Raw genomic sequence first — 23,332 nt, 5'->3', positions numbered from 1 at the left:
ATGTATTTCTGACTTTTTTGTTATGTCTTCTTTGGTTGTTTACCCGTCTATCAGTTATTTGAAGTTGAATAGTTGCACGTTTTAATGTTGGGATGTGAAACCAAATTGTAAGTAAACCATCTCCGTAATACAGACTCTAATGCAAGTTTCAGCTTTCTTTTTTGTCTTGTGCTGTGCTGTCAATGGCAAGTTGGCCTTTACTGATAAAGCTAACTGTGTCTTTGAATTCTTCATCAGTAATTTGCTTGGTTTAGTTTCCTTAATTTGTGCTGATGAATGAATATTTGTTTTCTTTCAGACACTGTAAATTTCCTGGGCATCAGTATTGTGGGTCAAAGCAACAAAGGCGGGGATGGGGGTATATATGTCGGATCCATCATGAAAGGGTGAGTTTATTATTATTATGATGTGGTTATGTACATTTCAATGACAGTTGTGAAGAAAGTATTAATTTTCTTCCAAGAGAGGGACCATATTAAGTTGTGGAGTGTGAGTAATGGATAGGAATATGACGATGACAATAGGAAAACTGCTGTTTTTGACTCACATGCGAAGCAAAAGTGAGTCTATGTACTCACCCGAGTCGTCCGTCCGTCCGTCCGTCCGTCCGTCCGTCCGTCCGGAAAACTTTAACGTTGGATATTTCTTGGACACTATTCAGTCTATCAGTACCAAATTTGGCAAGATGGTGTATGATGACAAGGCCCCAAAAACATACATAGCATCTTGACCTTGCTTCAAGGTCAAGGTCGCAGGGGCCATAAATGTTGCCTAAAAAACAGCTATTTTTCATATTTTTCCCATTTTCTCTGAAGTTTTTGAGATTCAATACCTCACCTATATATGATATATAGGGCAAAGTAAGCCCCATCTTTTGATACCAGTTTGGTTTACCTTGCTTCAAGGTCAAGGTCACAGGAGCTCTTCAAAGTTGGATTGTATACATATTTTGAAGTGACCTTGACCCTGAACTATGGAAGATAACTGTTTCAAACTTAAAAATTATGTGGGGCACATGTTATGCTTTCATCATGAGACACATTCGGTCACATATGATCAAGGTCAAGGTCACTTTGACCCTTATGAAATGTGACCAAAATAAGGTAGTGAACCACTAAAAGTGACCATATCTCATGGTAGAAAGAGCCAATAAGCACCATTGTACTTCCTATGTCTTGAATTAACAGCTTTGTGTTGCATGACCTTGGATGACCTTGACCTTGGGTCAAGGTCACATGTATTTTGGTAGGAAAAATGTGTAAAGCATGTGAGTCGTATGGGCTTTGCCCTTCTTGTTATGTTTTTGTGTGACAACGTTCTGGTTGTTTTAAGAATGGGAATACACATGAAAGCACACAATTTGATATGATCTTGATTGCAGGTCTTGTGGTAGTAAACAACAGAAACAGATTCTTTTTTTTATCTCAATGTTAGAATGGTTTCCATAATTGACTTAACAACTGATGATTGGTCGTATCTGTGAATGTGCTTGAAAATTAGATGTTGAAGGGGAGAAGGTAGTGGGCTGAAGTTATGTAGAGCGGGGATGGAGTGATGGGGGGATGGGGTCCAGGATACTTCAGAGTTGTCAGTGGTGTGTCGATCAGAAGATAAAAGGCTGGCTGTTTTTGCTGATCGTTTACAAAGTGTAGATCTTAAGATTTGTAGAACAGAGAACATGGATACGAAGTTAGATGACAGATTTTTGTCAGATAAAAAACAGGTACCGATTGATTGAATGATTGATTGATTGATTGATTGATTAATATTTTGTTACAGGGGTGCTGTGGCCCAGGATGGTCGAGTGGAGCCAGGGGACATGATTCTTGAAGTCAACGGCATCAGCTTTGAGAACATGAGTAACGATGATGCCGTCAAAACTCTCAGGGAAGCCGTCCAAAAACCTGGGTCAGTGTACAAAATGAATGTCTGTGAAGAGTCATTTTGTGAAGCTGGGGATGGTTGATAACATGAACAGAATGGATAATGTTGAATTAAAGCAGAACTGTCATTGAAATCATAATGCAGTGTGACGCACTTTTCTAGACAATTGAGCAAATGACAAGAGAAGTTTTCATCATTTGAGCTGTATTCCATAGAACTGGTGCAGACCTCAGACCTGTTTACCCTCCCGGATTGTCCGGAATTATTACGGATTTGGGGTCTAAATTCCGGTATTCAATCACATATTCTTACCTCAACTCACATAAATGGCATTAACTTCAGTTCATTGCTAAGATATTGAAGTAGTACTCGACCCTGGTAAGGGGGGAAGTAACTCCCAAAGAAAAACAATCCGTAGTCAAGGACGGGAGTCACCTCCCCTACCGGTAACCCGCACATGCGCGGTCTTACTACCGGCCGTCATTCCACCCTCTTCAACACTCCTGCACAGACGTGTTGTTGTACTCCGGCATCTTTTTTGCCTTGGCCTTTTGTGGAAGGCCATTTGACCCTGGTCTTTGCGTTGCTATCTTTAGGTAAGATCGTTTCACTTCTCTTCGCTACGCGTTGCGTTTGTTTGAGTATTTTCGCTGTTGTAATTCATCTCCACGTGCGCGTGTTCGATATTGCAAATGGCGGACAAAAACTCTAAAAGCAAGGGTAAACTTGTTTCTCTGCTCTCTTCACCGGGGAAAGAGAAGGATAAGGACAAGTCTAAGTCTAAATCAAAGACGCGTGCCTCTGTAACTTCGTCACAGGCTACGTCTTTAATTCTGGTTACTGACCCGGTGACTAAGAAGACAGAACGGGTTTCGCTTGACTCCACGTCACCGTCACCGGTTTTTCCTACGCAGGAACGCTCTACTTCTCCTCTCTCGCGCTCGCAGACGCCACGGTCTAGCGAGTCCGTGTCTCGGGAAGAAATCTTGGCAATGTTTGCTACTTTGAAGCATGATTTGGTTGCCTTACATTCTGCGGAAAGGCCTGTCGCTCCCCTCCCGCCTGGCGTGGGGGGGGTGGCTTCACTTTCTAGGCTGCGGCCTTCAGCGACGATCACTTCGGCTGATCTCGGACCGGATTTTTCTGGTTCGGTAGCGGATTCCCCTGCCTTTTCAGGGCACTGTGTTTCATTTCAGGCACTCTCTGCTCCAGGCTGGCTCCAGCTAAAAATAACCGGCAAGAACCACCCTCATCCCCCTATTTACCCTCCCTTTCCTTTCCTCCCCCCATTTCCCTCCTACCCGGCCCCATTCACAGTGGCGCCTGACAGACGACTCTTTCTTTGTCTGCAGCGAGCGTGGACCGCTCTCTGCAAGCAGCTGCTGTGTTGATAAGGTTCTGTAGCTCGCGCGCTCTAGAGAGAGCCTAAAAACAGTGAGAACGTTTTCTGCACTGTTCAGAATGCCTGATAAGTGGCCCTCTATATACTCCCGCAAGGAAATAGTCTCCATGCGAAGGGTGTAATACTTGAAAGTAGAACAGTGGTTATACATTGTATACTCTTGAGAATAGAATAACAGGTGACCTTTCTTTTCCCTTTTGGAGGTTTGTCAATGACGCCGAAGATGCTTACTCATGGCGGTGTTTTCCAATGTGTGACTGTGTGTGTGTGTGCGTGCGTGTGTGTGTATGTGTACATGTGTGTGTGTGTGTGTGTGTGTGTGTGTGTGCGTTCGAAATATATACAAACAGTAGAGTATATCGTATTTACATACATATTATGCCAAGGACTACTAGTAAAAGTCATTGATGGTGCGCATGTAAAATTTGTTTTGCGTTTATATAATTATAAAAGTCAAAATAGTGTAGATATATATAGACTACACCCGCACACGTGTAAATCCACGCGTATACATGTACACGCAACCCGATTTAATATGAGAAGACCATCCAGTCCAACATTTGCGTACGTAAAAATTACATTATACATCATTTCAGCTTGACTCATCTAGAAGGGTGTAATACTTGAAAGTAGAACAGTGGTTATACATTGTATACTCTTGAGAATAGAATAACAGGTGACCTTTCTTTTCCCTTTTGGAGGTTTGTCAATGACGCCGAAGATGCTTACTCATGACGGTGTTTTCCAATGTGTGACTGTGTGTGTGTGTGCGTGCGTGTGTGTGTGTATGTGTACATGTGTGTGTGTGTGTGTGTGTGTGTGCGTTCGAAATATATACAAACAGTAGAGTATATCGTATTTACATACATATTATGCCAAGGACTACTAGTAAAAGTCATTGATGGTGCGCATGTAAAATTTGTTTTGCGTTTATATAATTATAAAAGTCAAAATAGTGTAGATATAAAATTCAAAATAGTGTAGATAATGTCAGTAACATATAAGAAAGAAAAAAGATCTTACGGCAATACATGTTCATGAAAATTATTAGCTGCATGTGAATAAAACAAAAAAGCTTACCTCACGGCCCTCCTATACAAGTCTCACAAACTTGTATATATATATATAATATACCACAGGAGAAAAAAAAATAGCTCGCGCGCGCTCACCCAAATCCGCTCGAAGTGCCACATGATATTAGCCCCAGACAACACATAGACGGATAATACATGTATGTCAATCGTGTCACAATCCGATGGGAGGATTTTCATGTGTCCGGCTCTTTCAAGATTGAATCTCGAATTTTGTTAATGTTGTCTAGGGTATGATTATTTGGCGGCTGTTCGCTTTTATAGTTAGTGATATGCGTGGTTCCTTTTAACTTAATTGAACGATAGACAGACTCAAAAGTATCGACAGAAAGAATAAACACTGGAAGCAACTGGACGAACACAACTACAATGAGTGAAAAACGGCTTTAATTTTGGTTACTCATCTTCATGCATCGACGTACTCGGCACTACAGGTCAAGTATCAGGTGTGAGAGGTTTGATCTTGCCGAATGAGCGACTGTAAAGCTCACGGAGTGTTTATACACGGCGTCGGTGATGAAGATGATGTCTTTAAAGTTTAATGTCTTGACGATGAGTTCAACGGTGATGATTGTGTCCTTGATGATGTGACGAACGATGTTGAGGATGCCCTTGATGTCTTCGACGATGAGGTGAATGACGATGATGATGCCCTGGATATCTCGGCGATGGGGTGAACGGTGATATCAGTTCTTTAACACGGTTCCATCTCTCTCTCAGTTGGCGTCCGATTCATCTCCAGCTTGCATCTACACGAGCATCTAACCAGCATCTAAACAGCATCTAAACCTGTCGATCAAAGTGAAAACAACATGTTATCATCAGCTTTATGAGCCTAACGTCTATCTAATCATTCTGACCGTTACTTACAAACAATGGAATTTTGGATTTCGTCCAACTGCTTCGCCTTTGAAACACACAAAACAGATGAACGTAGGGATGAAAATGTGCCGCTCTACTTCTGAAATGAAGAACGATATTATTACTTCCCTTTTTCCTACTTTAGCAGTTTCTTACCTGCATAATTCAGGTTTGTGATGAAATATAACTCCCGAGAAAAAAAACTTGAATTGTTCTCCAAAATGGAACGAGAATCAACTGATCTTGGTGAATGGACTCAAAGTAAAACTCTACGCTACGAATATAGGCCTTCGCACGTGTCTCAAAACAATTCAATAAAACAACTCTTCCATACATCTTTTAACGCGAAGTACAAAAGACAAATATCTCAAGTCTTTATTGATAGAAATCATCGTATGAATTTGCAAATCTAATGATCTTTCCTACGGTGTAGGCGTAGAGATCTATCATAACCATTTCCAACCTCGTGTTTTCCTCTGTGTCATTCTTCCTTTTTGACGTCACGCTTTTGACGTCATCTCTCTTTACGGCGTTCCGTCTCGCAAGGAAATGACTTAAGGGTGTCACCCATGGAAATAAAATCCAATGTTACTATAATGCGTAACACACGCCCTTGGAAAGGAAGATTTTATATAATCTATGAACATGCATAATAGTTACATTAATACTATATGTGTATAACATTCTACTAATTGTTTCCGTGGATCTATGATCAGAATTCCCTTCACAATCAGGTAGTATCTCTGAGTTGTGACGACCATTGCCATGGTCTCCCTCAGTTCATGGTAGCACGGCTGAGGTAGTCTGCTCCAATGTTGTCTTTGCCGGGAATGATCTTCACGGTGAAGACGTACGGTTGAAGTTGCAGTGCCCAGCGCATCAGTCTGGCATTGGTTGGCTTCATCCGCTGTAGATACTGAAGAGGTTGATGGTCCGTCTCCAGTATGAAATGTCTTCCGTAGAGATAACGCTCAAATTTCTGGATTCCCCAGACGGTCGCTAAGCATTCTTTCTCTACGGTGGCATATTTCTGTTCTGTGATTGGTTCAGCGTCGTTCTCGATGACTTTATTTGCTTCTCTGAAATCATTGCAGAAACGCACTGCTTTACCTTGTGCTTTCTTCACGATCACTATCGGAGCGTTGTAGGGTGAAGTGGCTGGTTCGATAACCTTCAAATCCAACATCTCCTTCACTTCACGTTCCACCACGTCCACTAACGCATGAGGTATGGGTCGTGGTTTCACGTACACAGGTCGATCATCAGTCATCTTGATGTTGCAGATTTCTAGAGTCGTAGCTTTTGGTACATCAGTCAACGATGCGCTGAATTCTGTACATGCGTCTCTGACTTCACGTTGTTGTCTTGCCGTCAATGTGTCAGCTACATGTACATCTTTCTCATACTCGGTACGTTTTGTAGACGGAATGAGTATGCTGGGATCAGGTCCCATGTTGGCGAATATTTCGTCATCTTGTTCTTCTAGATCTTCGCCGACTATCGCGCTCTGTTCCACCACTTCTTCTGGAAGTTTCTCTGGTTCAGCGATCATTTCTCGTTCATGGTACTCTCGCAAAAGGTTGATGTGATAGACACGAGTTTGGCGACCCACTTTGATCTTGTAATCAAATGAGTTGATCTGCTCCTCGATCACGTATGGTCCCTTCCATGCAAGTTCTAGCTTGTTGTGTTTCGTTGGCAGTAGAAGCAAAACTCTGGTGCCGACAATGAGTTCTCTCTTCTTCGTCTTCTTGTCGTAGAAGTGAGCTTGTCGTATTGCTGACTTGGCGAGATGGTCGCGGGCGATCTTGCACGTTTCTTCAATGCGATTTCGCAGATCAATAACATGTTCAGCCGTCGTGCGTATCTCGTCGTTGCTTTCTTCTTCCGTCCACAGTTGACGCAATACTTGCATTGGTCCACGCACTGTCCGCCCATACAGAAGTTCGAAAGGAGAAAATCCAAGTGAATCTTGGGGAACTTCTCGGTATGCGAACAGTAGTGCTGGCAAGTACTGGTCCCACTTGGTCGGTTGTTCAAAAGTCATCTTCTTGAGCATCGCTTTCAAAGTTCCATTGAAACGTTCTACAACACCATTGCATTGAGGATGCCAAGGTGAAGTTGTCAATCCCTTGATTGCGAGAAGTTGGTTGACTTGAGTCATCAACTCGCTGGTGAACTGCGCTCCGTTGTCGGTCAATACTTCTTCTGGAAGTCCCAATCTTGTCCAGAATGTCCATAGCGCGTCAGCCACGGTTTCTGCCTTTATGTCTTTGAGAGCAACAGCTTCAGGATATCTGGTCGCGAAATCCACCATCACTAGGATATACTGCTTCTTTGTCTCAGACATGGGTTTGATTGGTCCTACTATGTCAACGGCTACACGCTTGAACGGAGTTTCAATCAGAGGCATCTTTCCCAGAGGTACCTTCCTCGTCCGTCCTTTTGGCATAGTACGTTGGCACACGTCACAAGAACTGCAGTAGCGTTTGATGTCACCCACGATCCCCGGCCAAAAAAAATCTTGCCAAATCCGTTCTCTTGATTTCTTCTGTCCGAGATGGCCCGACATCGCCGTATCGTGTCCGGTGGACAATACCTTTGCCCGCATCTTGTGAGGTACTACTACTTGTCGGTGGTCCTTTCCTTGCTTGTCACTGTATTGGCGATATAACACGTCCTTGTCATAGATGAACTGAACTCGCCCTCGAGTTACATTCGTTCGTGCCAACACATGTAATTTCTCAAGGCTTTTGTCGTCTTGCTGTTCTCTCTTTAGATCAGCAACGGTGAAGATCTTTCCTTCCATAGGAAAACTGGGAATTGACGCATTCCCCTCCTCTTCACGTTTTTCTTGTCCTCGGGTAACGGCTGTTGCAGTGGTTTCAGGGATTACGGTCTCACGGACTGGATATACAGGTGTCTCGATTTTCTCCGATCCTACACCCATCGAGTTTCCAATCAACACAGGATGGACAGGATTCTCCATGACGCTAACTTCGGTTTCTCCCACGAAGTACGGCGTGTCCATGTAAACGTGTGCGACCGATAATTTCTCTTTCACTGATTTCTTCGCCAAAGACGTTTCTTTTGTGCGCGTAGTAATCTTGCTAGCTGGTACTAGTTTGGAATCAACAATCGTAGAGGTGCTTCCGGTGTCGCGGAAAGCAGTGACTACCTGGCCTTCAACTACGATTTGGGACAGTTTGGTGAATTTCTTGTGAACACATTTGTCGCACAGTTGATCATGTGTCGCATTCCCCTCGACGTCATTCTCGTCTTGAAATGCGGCACTGGCTGATTCATCTTTCGGAGGCTGGCGACAATCCTTCTTGAAATGGCCCAATTTTCCACATCTGAAACATTTGACGCTGGTTCTGCTTTTATTTCCTTCGTCCTTGTCCTTGTTTGTGGAATTCGTCCCGTGTGCTGCCTTGTGTCCTCTCTCTTCAGGTTTCTTCCCATGTCTACGGCTTTCTTTGGGTCGGTTTTCTTCGTAGAGAGTTACGGTGTCGATCACGTCATCAATGCTGTTTGGTTTTCTATCCTTCACGTACGTGACGAGTTCAGTAGGCATGCTTTCATACACTTGTTCCGTCAGTATGAGGTCTTTGAAATCATCGAAACTTTCTCCGATATTGGACATTTCAACCCAGCGATCGAGGAACAAGGAAATCTGAGTAATGAACTCTTTGTACGAGTCAGCATTTTCTTTCCGTGTGTTTCTGAATCTTTGTCTGTATGTTTCCGCAGTAATCTGAAATCTTTCCAGCAAAGTCTTTCTGAGCAAGGCGTAGTCGCGTGCATCAGCGACTTTCATCTTGGTGTAAGCAGTGCGTGCTTTACCTTTTAGCAGTGCGGACAAACGTACAGACCAAGTGTTAGGGTCCCAGTGTGATGCTTCAGCATGACGTTCAAATTGCAGAAGGAACGCTTCTACATCGTCTTTGTCTTCGAGGAATGGTAACTTCGGTTGGTAGTTATCGGTATCGCGAGGTCTATGATTTCTGTGATTGTTATTGTTCTGATTTCCTTCTTCTTCATCGCCTCCGCGATCGCGTGAGTTTGTTGCGCGAGCTAATTCGACCTGAATCCTCAACTCCTCGAGTCGAGTTTGTTGCTCGCGTTCTTCTCTTTCACGTTCAACGCGGTCGGCACGTTCACGTTCACGTTCAGCGTCGGCACGTTCACGTTCAGCAATTTCCGCACGTTCAGCACGTTCACGTGCACGCTCCGCACGTTCACCATTCTCACGCTCACATTCCAGAACAAAATCACGCAACTCAGATCCCTCCAAACCAAGTAACTTCCCTTTATCCATCAAAATCCTCGTCGCTTCCAGGGCTGCATCCACTGAAGTAGCCATCTTACCTGTCTGGCTTTCTACGTCAGTCTCACCACACGCCTTCACTCCAAATTTGAGGACGTGCGAAGTTTCTATATCGGGTACTGTGCATGGAATTTATCTCATCACAGACTATCTCGAACCTACTTCGCATTTATGGAAAAAATCAGTTATTACAAACTGTAACTGAACAATGTTACTGTCAACTCGTAAACATTCGTTCTGTGACCTAGAGTGGTCAATACAACTGCGGCTCGACTCCCAGTATTATCACTCTAGTCTATCACCATACGTAATCCAACGTATATAAAGATCCCACGGTTTCTATCTAGAAAATTTCTTAGAACTAATTGAAGTAGCTAATTTCAACACTAAGAAAGTATCCGTGATCTTCAATATTATGAATAGTTTATTAGCTAGATACTCAGACTCTGTCCATTGAATCTGTCACCACAAATAGTCAAATGACTTTTCCCATGTGCGTGAACGTAAATAAACTAGTTCAAAATGTTTTTGCGAAATATCTCCATTTCGACTTCCTTTTTGTTTCGTTGGTTCTACTTAGAAAGGAATTTGAGCCGTTCCCCAACAGAATGTTGCCAACTAATCCTACCTGCTAGAACTAGATCTACAGGTAGATGAAAGTGATCTAACTTTCACTTTCCAGTTTTGTTTTGTTTTTCCTCGAGAGTTACATTTTGTTTTTACCTTCAGTAAGGTTGTGTTATTTAGTTTACCTTCATTAAGGATGTGATCTACAGTGAGTTTTTACCCATACTACACTATAGTTTTCCTTTAAATAAATACACGAATAAACATATACTAATTACTTAACTAATGAATGATCAATGAATACACACAAACCACACAAGACAATTTCTTCACATGTATCTAAACGAAATAGCCTATCCCGGACGAGGCAACCAATATGTCACAATCCGATGGGAGGATCTTCATGTGTCCGGCTCTTTCAAGATTGAATCTCGAATTTTGTTAATGTTGTCTAGGGTATGATTATTTGGCGGCTGTTCGCTTTTATAGTTAGTGATATGCGTGGTTCCTTTTAACTTAATTGAACGATAGACAGACTCAAAAGTATCGACAGAAAGAATAAACACTGGAAGCAACTGGACGAACACAACTACAATGAGTGAAAAACGGCTTTAATTTTGGTTACTCATCTTCATGCATCGACGTACTCGGCACTACAGGTCAAGTATCAGGTGTGAGAGGTTTGATCTTGCCGAATGAGCGACTGTAAAGCTCACGGAGTGTTTATACACGGCGTCGGTGATGAAGATGATGTCTTTAAAGTTTAATGTCTTGACGATGAGTTCAACGGTGATGATTGTGTCCTTGATGATGTGACGAACGATGTTGAGGATGCCCTTGATGTCTTCGACGATGAGGTGAATGACGATGATGATGCCCTGGATATCTCGGCGATGGGGTGAACGGTGATATCAGTTCTTTAACACGGTTCCATCTCTCTCTCAGTTGGCGTCCGATTCATCTCCAGCTTGCATCTACACGAGCATCTAACCAGCATCTAAACAGCATCTAAACCTGTCGATCAAAGTGAAAACAACATGTTATCATCAGCTTTATGAGCCTAACGTCTATCTAATCATTCTGACCGTTACTTACAAACAATGGAATTTTGGATTTCGTCCAACTGCTTCGCCTTTGAAACACACAAAACAGATGAACGTAGGGATGAAAATGTGCCGCTCTACTTCTGAAATGAAGAACGATATTATTACTTCCCTTTTTCCTACTTTAGCAGTTTCTTACCTGCATAATTCAGGTTTGTGATGAAATATAACTCCCGAGAAAAAAAACTTGAATTGTTCTCCAAAATGGAACGAGAATCAACTGATCTTGGTGAATGGACTCAAAGTAAAACTCTACGCTACGAATATAGGCCTTCGCACGTGTCTCAAAACAATTCAATAAAACAACTCTTCCATACATCTTTTAACGCGAAGTACAAAAGACAAATATCTCAAGTCTTTATTGATAGAAATCATCGTATGAATTTGCAAATCTAATGATCTTTCCTACGGTGTAGGCGTAGAGATCTATCATAACCATTTCCAACCTCGTGTTTTCCTCTGTGTCATTCTTCCTTTTTGACGTCACGCTTTTGACGTCATCTCTCTTTACGGCGTTCCGTCTCGCAAGGAAATGACTTAAGGGTGTCACCCATGGAAATAAAATCCAATGTTACTATAATGCGTAACAAATCGTATGAAACAAAACATGCCACAATTTACAAGACAGAAAAAAGGCTAAATGAGAGAATTGAAAAAGGTGTTTGCTCTTCAAGTAAATAATTATACCACACCTTACAGATCTGAAAAACACATGTATGCTGCAGTTAAATAAACAGGAAACCCAACATCCGAAAGCACGGCACAATCTATAAGAGGACAGAAGACAACACAGTAAACAAAACATCATAATCAATGTGTCACAATAAAAGAACACAAAATATTGGAAAAAAAGACAAAGGTAATCCCTAAGTACACTGATATATACATGTACAACACTTTACAAAATATATATACAAACAACAGAGTATATACAGTCGTATTTAAAAACATATTATAGGCATGCGTATGGTGCGCATGTGAAATTTGTTTTGCGTTTATATAATTCAAAATAGTGCAATTAATGCCTGTAATATAAAAGAAAGAAAAAACGGTCTTTCAATACATGTTCATGCAAATTGTTAGCTGCATGTGAAGAAAACAAAAAGCCTACCTGACCCTGCAACTGTTGGTCAGTAATCCAATAGCAGCACACAAGTCGATTTGAAAGTTTTTCAACACAGTTTTTCACTCGTATTGTTCTCACAAACTTGTATATATACCACAGGAAACAAAACTCGTCGATCCGAACAAGATGAAATGCACGACAGTCAACAGAGCTGCATATAATAGCGTACTGTAGCGAGTGCCTGTTCCGAGAACCTGCGCGTGGGTTAATTCACAAAACTTACCCCTCAAAACTGCTCTAGAAATCATTCACAAACACCTGTAACTTAACTTGTTTTCACTCTATCACACAGTTAAGACTAAGTACTTACGGACGGCAAAATAAAAACACAGGCGGTTGGGCTGTTATCAGTATTCAGTGTGATTATAAACTGATATACAACGCGCAAATTCTGTTTCTTTTAACAGGAACAAAGAACAAGAGCTGAGTGCCAGTGATATTAGTATTACCACAAAATCAAACAAAACGAGTCGAATAAATAAACTCCAGTTTGCACCAACACAATGCCTGTATATTCAAGTAACAAAATACACAAGATGAACATAATCCCAGGTGTAAGTCACTGAAACGATCCCTTTTTCACACCAAGAATCAGGTAATTTTTCAAACTGGCGCCATCGCACACAAGCTCCACATAGTCTTTGTGTGCTAGAGACAGCGCGCGAAAGGGAATCAAGGTCACCGCCAGCGCACGGTAGGCTATTTATGGCCGTGCTTGCTCCAAGCTCCCTGCCGCTGACAGAGCATATTCGGCGCAGCAGTGAAATAGTGTGAGGGGGGTTCGCGTCCTTAGCGCCGCCCGGTTCTAGCGCTTCGGCGTTGGGCGGCGTTTGTGGGAGTCCCCATCTTTTTGGGGGCTCACACTTGCCTGCGTTCCCTGGTTACGCTCTTGCGTCTCCGCCGGGTTCACAGACGGCTCCTCCCCGGCAGTACACCGTCCATCACGTGGCGGGTGCGCTAGGGAGCGGCGAAGCGCGCCAGCTAATGCCTCCCTGGGATCAGTTTCGGCTGTCCCGGCCTCTGGGGGGCAGGCAGCAGCGTCTTGCTTGTCCAGCTCTGGCCTGCAAGATTCTGTCGGCGGTCATCGACCTGTAGCTCTTGGTCCGGCTGCCGCCGTTCCTGTTTCGAGTTCGCAGGGGGTAGGCTCCTCTGGTTGCCCCTCGGGGCTTCCGGTCGGGCCTGCCCGCGGGTTGTCGTCCTCGACTTCCGGTTGTGCTGTGGCAGGCACTTCCGGTGGAGGACAGCGGGCTAGTGGTTCCGGTGGCAGTGTCCCTGCTATCCCGTCCCTGGTTACGCATCGACATCCGGCCCCGACTTCCGGTTCCGCCGCGGCGGTTCCGGTTGTCGGCGGTGCTGTTGGTGGACAGTTTGCGGCGCTTCCGTCTATTGTTCAACCGACTTTAGCCACTTCCTCTTCCGTGGATGGGTGGGTTTCCGGTTTGCCGGACCCTCCTTTTGATGGGGATCAGGAAGGTTTTGGAGAGGAACAGGAAGGGGATGAGGATTGTTCTGAATCTGTTACCCCCTTACGGATTCCCAATAAACTGGGCCCTACTCTGGAGTTGGCTGCGGAGATAACCTCACGGTACTTCCCTGAGGGTGTCTCCGCCGATTCTACTGTGGTCGCACCCCCTCCTTCTGCTTTGGCAGACTTTGCGGGCGCGGGGGACACGAAGGCGAAGTTCCGTTTCATTGAATCTCCTTCCGTCCCGTTTGTGATGGCTCAGGTGTTGGCGGACGCTAACACACCCTACCCTCTCTTGGCTGCTCATGGGGAAGCCCCCCCTTCTGCCCAGCCTTGGTTAGCCTCGGCTCAGGCAGGCGGCGGCCTCCCAGCCAATTCAAGAAGATCGCGGCTGCCTAGCAGGCCACATTCTCTTCTCTCCTCGTTTTCGCTGCCCACAGCTCCACTTCTGGTGACTCCGGAACTGGCTCGCTTACGGCAGGACGGTTATAGCCGAGATAGGACTGCCGTGTGTACGGAACAGAGTCTACTCGGGCTGGAGGAGAGCGGGCGTTCTTCCCTCGAACTGACCTCCTTAGCGGAAACGCTCATCCGGTCTCTCACGAGAGCCATCGCTTCGTCCATCGAGCCTTTTAGGTTCCGTGACGATGCCATTGAGGCTGATGCTGCCATGCTCTTGGCGGCTCTCGCGAAGGTCACTGACAGTCAGATGACTCTTGCTGCTCGGCTCTACTCTCAGGTTGTGTTTTGGAGGCGCAAGGCTTTTCTTAACGGCTCACGCCTGACGGATAAGGCCACCATAGACTCTTTGAGAGTCTCTCCCTTCTCAGAGGGTGCGTTGCTGGGATCACGCTCTTTGGATGCCCTCCGGCAGCAAACGGAGGAGGCTCGTGACCATCATGTGGTGCAACTGACGGAACTCGCTCTTGAGCAGCACAGTAACAAACCACGGAGTTCTGCACCAGCTACAGGCAAGTCCTCGGGGCAGAAGTCGTCTCAGGCAGGTAGGGGTGGTTCACGTTCCCGCCCTTACCAGCGTAAACCTTCCTTTGGGAAGCGGGGGTCTGGGCGCAAGCCCAACCCCCAATGAGACCCCCCCGATCCAGTCACCCCCCCAGCCTCTACCCTTTCGGTAGCAGGCGGCCTCTCCCGGGCCCTTCCAGTTTGGCTGTCTCGGACAAGCAGCCTATGGATCATGGGGGTGATTCGATCGGGGTTCCGCCTTCCTTGGCAGGAAGGCAAGGCCCCTTTGTCCAGAGCGCCGGCCAACTTCCGGTTTCCGGCCAGCCTCGACGCTCGGGAGGCAATTCAGGCGGAAATCCTTCTCTTGCTGCAGAAGCAGGCTATAGAGGAGGTTCTCGACCACTCCTCCTTGGGTTTTTACGGAAGAATCTTCGTTGTCCCCAAGGCTTCCGGGGGGTGGCGGCCAGTCTTAGACCTCTCTCCACTGAACCGCTTTTTGCGCAAAATTCGGTTCACCATGGAAACGCCGGCGACCGTCAGGGAGGCGCTTCGCCCGGGCGACTGGGTGACGTCCGTCGACCTGACGGACGCCTACTTCCACATCCTCATGCACGAGGCGGACCGGAAGTGGTTGCGTTTTCTGTGGGGGGACCGAATCTTCCAGTTTCGAGCCCTACCCTTCGGGCTGTCACTTGCTCCCTGGGTGTTCACCATGGTGGTGCGCCAACTTTGTGCCCTTGTTCGGCAGCACGGGGTTCGGCTCAGGGCATACTTGGACGACTGGCTGATCCTTCATCAGCAGGAAGCGCTCTGCCTTCAGCATACCCAGTTTGTCCTTGCCCAGGCTCAGGATCTCGGCTTCCGAGTCAACCACACCAAGTCCGAGCTGACTCCGTCGCAGACCTTTACATACCTTGGCATGGTGTTCGATTCACGGGAGTGGACAGTCCGTCCCACTCAACGCCGGGTGGACAAACTGCAGGCTCTTCTGTCTTCCCTGTTAGGGCTTCAGTCAGCTCCAGCCCGGACGCTTGCATCTGTACAGGGCCAGATGGAGTCCATGTCGTCCCTTATTCCGCTAGGCAGATCCCACAAGCGCCCGTTTCAGGCGGCGCTCAGTTCAGTCTGGAATCCGACTTCACAAGGCTGGGACGTTTCAGTCCTGCTCGGGGTCTGGTTTCAGCAGACCACGCTTCAGTGGATGAACACCCCTTGGCTTCTGCAGGGAGTGCCCATAGCGCTTCCTCCTCCGTCCACGCATCTCTTTTCGGACGCGTCTCAGAAAGGTTGGGGGGCTCACGTAGACACACACACGACGTCCGGTCGGTGGTCACAAGAGCAGCGGCTTTGGCACATCAATCGCCTCGAGCTCGAGGCGGTCTTTCTGGGGCTTCAGCATTTTCTCTCCGCCCTCCAGGGCACCCATGTGTTGATTCATACCGACAACACGACAGTCGCTGCCTACCTCAACAAACAGGGCGGTTCCCGATCTCAACTGCTGTCCAGCCGAGCATGCGAGATCCTTTCTTGGTGCGCTCGCCATCAGATTCTGGTCTCGGCTCGCTACCTGCCCGGCTGCCTGAACGTCCTGGCCGACGCCCTCAGCCGGTCCTCTCAGATCCTCCACACAGAGTGGACCATCGCACATCAGGCGCTCCTCCGCCTTTGGGCGCAGGTAGAGCGACCGATGGTCGACCTCTTCGCCACGAGGTTTTCGCGTCGCCTTCCGATCTTTGTTTCCCCGTTTCCGGACCCGGAAGCGTGGAAGATCGACGCGATGACGATCAGCTGGACAGGGCTAGTGGCGTACGCCTTCCCTCCCACTCCACTCATCGGAAGGGTCCTGCGAAAAGCCGACTTAGAGCGGCCTCGTCTTCTTCTCGTGGCACCGCGCTGGCCCAGTCAGCATTGGTTCCCGGACCTCCTGCGGCTCGCCAGCGGCCCGCCAATTCCGCTCAGCCTCCGGCGGGGGGAGCTTCTACAGCCCAGGACGGGCATTCTTCACGATCGCCCCGAGTTCCTGGATCTTCACGCCTGGCGACTGTTCGGCGATCACTGAAGCGCTCAGGCGCCTCAGATCTTACTTTGGACTTAGTCCAGAAGGCTCACAGGCGTTCCACCTCCTCTGTTTATTCGTCGCACTGGCTGGCTTGGACTCTATGGTGTGCGGCTAACAATGTTGTCCCGGTCGCCCCGCGATCAATGCAGGTCGCAAACCACTTGGCATGGCTCTCCGCTCAGGGACGCGCCGCGTCCACTTTGCGCGTTCGCCGCTCAGCCATCTCAGTTACTCTTAAGCAACTTGGTCGCTCCATCTCCCTCGGGGGAGTCATCGCGAGTGTGCTAAAGGGCGCGGCCCTCAGTTCTGCAACGGAGAGAACTTCTGTTCCGGCTTGGGACGTTCTGCTAGTACTCGAATTTCTCCGTTCTAGTGCTTTTGAACCTTTACAAGACGCTAGTCTTTCTGACCTTACGCGCAAAACTCTCATGCTCATACTGCTCGCTTCCGCGCGAAGGGGCAGCGAGATCCACGGCCTCTCAGGTCTAGACCGTGATATCACTTTCGAAAGAGACGGCTCGGTTTCACTGCGTTTCCGTCCCGATTTTCTCGCCAAAAATCAAAAACCTGACCAACTTTCACCGATCATTTCCATTCGGCCTCTCCGGGACATTTTAGCCCCCGGCGATCCGGATCTTTCTAACTGTCCGGTACGCGCGCTTAAGGCTTACTTGTTGCGTACCGTTCCGATTCGAGCATCAGCTCAGAAGTTGTTGTTTATTTCGATTAATACAGCCCGAAATAAAGACATTGCAAAAACCACGCTTACCAGATGGTCTTCCACACTTATAAGGCATGCCTATCAGTGGTGGCAGACACAAGGGGGGGGGGGGGGGGGCAGTCAGTCCTTCCTCTTCGATCACCTCGGACGCACGAGGCTCGAGCGTGGGCAACTTCCTTAGCTGTCCTCAAGTCTGGAAGGATGTCAGACGTCCTCAAAGCTGCATACTGGACGTCTCAAGATGTCTTCCTCAGCTACTACCTCCGGGACATTGCCAGCACTCACCCGGACGGTACCAACTGCCTCCCAGCCATGGTTGCCGCAGGCCAGATACTTCCAAGAGTTTAATGTGAGTATCCCACCGCCTTTATGTGCAATCTGCCATTTATGTGAGTTGAGGTAAGAATATGTGATTGAATCGAAAATTTCAAAACTAAATTTTCATTTAATTAATATACTTACTCAACTCACATCGTTTATACCCTCCCATCCATCCCCGCTAACATTATATGTGTTACAGGTGTGTGTTTCCGTGGGGGAATGACGGCCGGTAGTAAGACCGCGCATGTGCGGGTTACCGGTAGGGGAGGTGACTCCCGTCCTTGACTACGGATTGTTTTTCTTTGGGAGTTACTTCCCCCCTTACCAGGGTCGAGTACTACTTCAATATCTTAGCAATGAACTGAAGTTAATGCCATTTATGTGAGTTGAGTAAGTATATTAATTAAATGAAAATTTAGTTTTGAAATTTTCGATTACGGAATACTACCGAAAATTCCGGAAATTCCGGTCGAGAGAACTTTTTTCGTGCGTGAAAATTCGAAGTCGAAATTGTGGTAGTCACCAGGACTGTGATTTCAAGGCTGACCGAAACAGCCTTTTCTGCGCATGTGCACAGCAAAGTATTTGTCGGATTCCGCGGATTTGAGATCGACATTGGTCCAAAGGGTAATATAGGGCCGATCTCTGTGGGGATGAAATGCCAACCAAAAAAGCAAACGTTGTACAGAAATATCGGCAAAACTATTAAGTCAAGTGGCGGTGTCTGAAAAAAAAAAAAAAAAAAAAAAAAAAAAAAAAGTGGCGGTGTCTGGTGAAGTTTAAGAAGAGCGAACCACATTCATTTTGGTGATCAACTTCAGATCAGTGCAACAACAAAGCTAGTCAGTAACGAGTCACGTCGCGTCACGTGTCCCGAGGTTAGACGCAGCATTAGTTTTAACAAAATGCAGTACACAAATGAACATGGAAACAAACAAAAACACGAAATTATGTTTGGCAAAACATGAGCCTGCTTCGCATCGAGTTTATTTGACTAGGTCTCTACTTCCACAGAATCTCTCAGACCTGCGAACCGATCTCTCACTACGGTCAGTCGCGCCAGAGACATAGATGTAGGTCTATGGTCGCGCTCATCAGTTACTTGGCTGTTGCCGAAATTCAAGTCTTTCTGAGTCTAAAACTGATGTCCATTAATATTTCTCCGATATAGCAAAGATCACAGTTCATTGGATCGAAAAACTTACAACAAAATGTTAAAATAAAATAAACCGAATCGGTCCTCTAAAATTAAAGGTAGCTTTTGGAGAGAGTTATTATGACTGGTTTTAATGCAGGATGTCTGATGTGACAGAATGTAAGGTGGTTTTGTTCACATGCATCTTCAAGTGACTGTAAATATTCCAAGGGGTGGGGGTGGGGGGATGTTACAGGGGTTCCTGACCCCCCCCCCCCCCCCCCCCCCTTGGGATTAAAAAAGCAACAAACAAAAAAAAATTCAGTCTGTGGGAAAAAAAATTAAAGACATTCGTCTGTAAAATTGTTGTTGTGGGGAGCAGATATCAATGAAGATAAATTGCCATTCTTTAATACTAACTTTAAAAGAAATAATGAGTGGCTGCTGACACCAATTTATCATGTTTAAAATCAAGAATAAGCTACAAATTGTTAATAAAATAGCTAAAATTCTTCAGCCAGACCCCCCCAACCCCAGGACCCCAGGTTGTACCCCCCCCCCCCCTCTAGCTCTCTTGCTCCGCCCCTGAATACTGTGGGGTGGTTTTTGAGTCACTTGAGAAAAAGTGACTCTATGTAATCGGTCAGTGTTAGTCTGTCCGGCCGTCCGGCCGGCCGTCCGTAGACACCACCTTAACGTTGGACTTTTCTCGGAAACTATCAAAGCGATCCGGCTCATATTTTGTTTAGTCGTGACCTCCAATGACCTCTACACTTTAACGATGGTTTCGTTGACCTTTGACCTTTTTCAAGGTCACAGGTCAGCGTCAAAGGAAAAATTAGACATTTTATATCTTTGACAAAGTTCATCGGATGTGATTGAAACTTTGTAGGATTATTCTTTACATCAAAGTATTTACATCTGTAGCCTTTTACGAACGTTATCAGAAAAACAAGGGAGATAACTAGCCTTTTCTGTTCGGCAACACACAACTTAACGTTGGGCTTTTCTCGGAAACTATAAAAGTGACCGGGCTCAAATTTTATGTGAACGTGACTCCCAGTGACCTCTACACTTTGACGTCTGCTTTGGTGACCTTTGACCTTTTTCAAGGTCACAGGTATGTCTTGAAGGAAAAAAATTGAAATATCATATCTCTGAAACTATTCATCGGATTTGATTCAAACTTTATACTAGGATTATTCTTTACATCAAATTATTTACATCTGTATTGTGTTGTGAATAGCAATTTCTTCCTGTCCATCTGATGCCTCATATAATATTCAGAACTGCGAAAGTGACTCGATCGAGCGTTTGCTCTTCTTGTTTTTAGATAAAGTAAACTTGTCTTAGTTAACTTGCATTAAACATGGTTATCAATTTTGTACTTGTTTTGCATGTCGTTTAATCGTTTTCGAGCTGGTTTATGGTTGATAAAAAAGATTACTCAAAGATGCCTCAAATTACGGAAAAGTACCAGCTGCATTCCTGATTTTCATTTGGGGGGGGTAAACAGGTCTGAGACCTGTTTCATCATTTATTCACAAATGAGTGCTTTTGATGCACACTGGCCCGGTAGCTCAGGTGGTAGAGCACTGGACTTGTGATCGAAAGGTCGCAGGTTCGAATTCGGGCCGGGACGGACACGGGTCAACTTTATGTGCAGACCCAGAGACGGAAGCCATGTCCCACCCCCGTGTCATCACAATGGCACGTAAAAGACCTTGGTCATTCTGCCATAAGTGCAGGTGGCTGAATACACCTAAACACGCAGACACCTGGGTAGCGCGACTCCGTTGCTGCTAGCTTTCCACTGGGAGGAAGCGACCCGAATTTCCCAGCAATGGGACAATAAAGTAATGAAAATGAAAATGAAAAATGAATTGAGTTTGAGGAACACACACTTATGAAAACAGCTAAGGGCTCTCTTTTTTTTCTTATTTTTTTCTAAGTTGTGAGGGACCCTCTTGATTTGTTCTTCTACGGGGGATGCTGAGTTTGCATTGTGTCTAGTGAGGCTACTATTTCATTGATACCAAAAGGGTAATGTGTGGTTTCTGTCGTTTGTGTGGTGCATTAACATTGAATGCATGTAGTTAATTTCTAACCATAATCAGCATGCATTCTTTCAGTGTACAGAATATTTATAGACCCTCTCACATTCTCTCCAACAGTCCCATCACTCTAGTAGTAGCCAAGTGCTGGGATCCGAACCCCAAAGGCTACTTCACGGTGCCCCGACAGGAGCCGGTACGGCCCATCGACCCCTCGGCGTGGGTGGCCCACACCACGGCGCTGCGGGAACAGTACATGGGGCGTGGGGGTCCCAGTGCTCCCTCCATTTCCAACATGACATCCACTAGCTCCTCCCTGACCAGCTCCATACCCGAGTCAGAACGTGAGTACGGCACAAGTTGGAATGCTTGTGGTGCACAAGTGTAATATGAAGGTCTTTAATTGACTGTGCCCTTAAAAACTGCTTGTGAGTCACACTTGTGAAAGTTGTTGAAATGTTTAATTATTTTTTCACAGAGAGAGAGACTCACAGAGGAGGGGACTCACAGAGGAGGGAAATGCTTGTGAAATTTCTTCGATTTTAACATTTTTTTTGATAAAGAGAAGAGGGGGAGAGAGAAAGAGAGAGAGAGTAAGTATAAAAAGAACAATTACTAATTAGGCAGAAAAGCAGTGGTCACTGTATTTTTGTGTGTATGTGTGTGTGTTGTTATTTTTATTTTTTTGTAAGCCAGTTTTATTGACAAAGTCAGGGAAAATGGTTCCCACAAAAAAACACAATTCAATTTCAGACCTATTACTATCTCATGATCTCATGCCTTTACAAAGAGGACAAATGTCCATGGTATAGATTGTTACTGTTTTGTGTATGTTTCAGGTTTCGATGACTTGAATCTCACTATTAACACAGACATGGCCACTGTAGTAAAGGCCATGGCACAACCAGACTCGGGGCTGGAGATACGCGACCGCATGTGGCTGAAAATCACTATACCCAATGCTTTCATAGGTGAGTTTACAATGTTTCATGTCCACTGTATGATATCTTATCTTACACCTTTGGCTGAAAAAAAGGATATTTACTGTAAGCTGCTGGGCTTCAAACAGTTCTGTGATGTTCGTAGATAGGATTAGGAATCAGTTCATGTTGTTGGTCGACAACTTGACATAGATTTAATTGCAAACGTCGTAGATTCCTTCGGTAAAGAGAGAAAGCGAGCCCTGTGCCTCCCCTATGCCATACCCACATTCAAACTGGCATGGGTCACACATATACACACACGCATGCAAGCACGCACGCACGCACGCACGCACGCACACACACACACACACACACACACACACACACACACACACACACACACACACACACACACACACACACACACACACACACACACACACACACACACACACACACACACACTCTCTCTCTCTCTTTCACTTTCACACACACACACTTGCAAGCCATCTCTGCATTTAAAATTCTGAGGGAGTTCACCCTAATCCCCTTGGCATGCTATAGTTACCCCAGCCAAAAAGTAAGGTTTATGTAAATCAGACGGTTCACACATGCAGACAGTGTTGACAGAGCTTTGAAATGCCTCTCCCAGGTGCTGACTTAGTGGACTGGTTGTTCACACATGTGGAAGGCTTTGCAGACAGGCGAGATGCACGCAAGTACGCATGCAACCTGCTCAAGTCCGGCTACATCCGACACACCGTCAACAAACTCACATTTTCCGAACAGTGCTACTACGTCTTTGGCGACTACTATGGTGGTAAGTGTTGTAGTCTGTGGCGCTTGTTGATGTTAAAAATAAAACAGTACACATATTATTTTTTTAAAGATGTCAGCAAGCAACATTGGTAATGATTTAAGTTTGAAGTCTCGCAGCCACACACAGGCATGAAAATTCTCCGTATTTTCCGTATTTTTCGTATTTTTGAAAAAAATAAACCGTATTTTTTTTTTTCTTCCGTATTTTTAATTTTTTTTTTTTTTTTTTTTTCCTTTCCTAGTCATAGTTATAGTAAAATAGTTTTGGGGCCATGTTTGAATCCAATTTTAAGGCTCAGATAGCCCCAGATTGCACCAAATTGCACCCTTGAAAAAAAATTTTTTAGGGTTAGGGTCATGCCTGCACACAGCTGTGATCCCTAGAAACATTGCGCTTTGTGTTTTCAGGAATATTATTTAATTATGCTAATAATAAATGATTGGGCTGAATTTGTTTCTGCATCATAGCCTAGGACTGTTTGAAGAAAGCTTGTAAGTTTGAGTTAGT

General features: G+C 45.6%; 1 protein-coding gene across 4 annotated transcripts in view; it reads left to right on the top strand.

Moving 5' to 3' along the window:
* The window catches only part of LOC138978388 (segment polarity protein dishevelled homolog DVL-3-like), a 62,803-nt gene that overhangs the window by 14,377 nt on the left and 25,094 nt on the right, over positions 1–23,332 (top strand). For all 4 annotated transcript variants that reach the window (XM_070351119.1, XM_070351117.1, XM_070351118.1 and 1 more), the window contains exons 8-12: positions 299–386; positions 1,780–1,908; positions 21,203–21,426; positions 21,922–22,053; positions 22,658–22,825. In XM_070351119.1, coding sequence (XP_070207220.1) covers positions 299–386; positions 1,780–1,908; positions 21,203–21,426; positions 21,922–22,053; positions 22,658–22,825 — 741 coding nt within the window. The remainder of the gene's footprint in view (positions 1–298; positions 387–1,779; positions 1,909–21,202; positions 21,427–21,921; positions 22,054–22,657; positions 22,826–23,332) is intronic.

The sequence above is a fragment of the Littorina saxatilis genome, linkage group LG10 (assembly GCF_037325665.1).
Source record: "Littorina saxatilis isolate snail1 linkage group LG10, US_GU_Lsax_2.0, whole genome shotgun sequence".
In the NCBI taxonomy this organism is placed as follows: domain Eukaryota; kingdom Metazoa; phylum Mollusca; class Gastropoda; order Littorinimorpha; family Littorinidae; genus Littorina; species Littorina saxatilis.
Note: the sequence above shows the minus strand (reverse complement) of the source record. Positions and strands in the feature narration are given on the sequence as shown.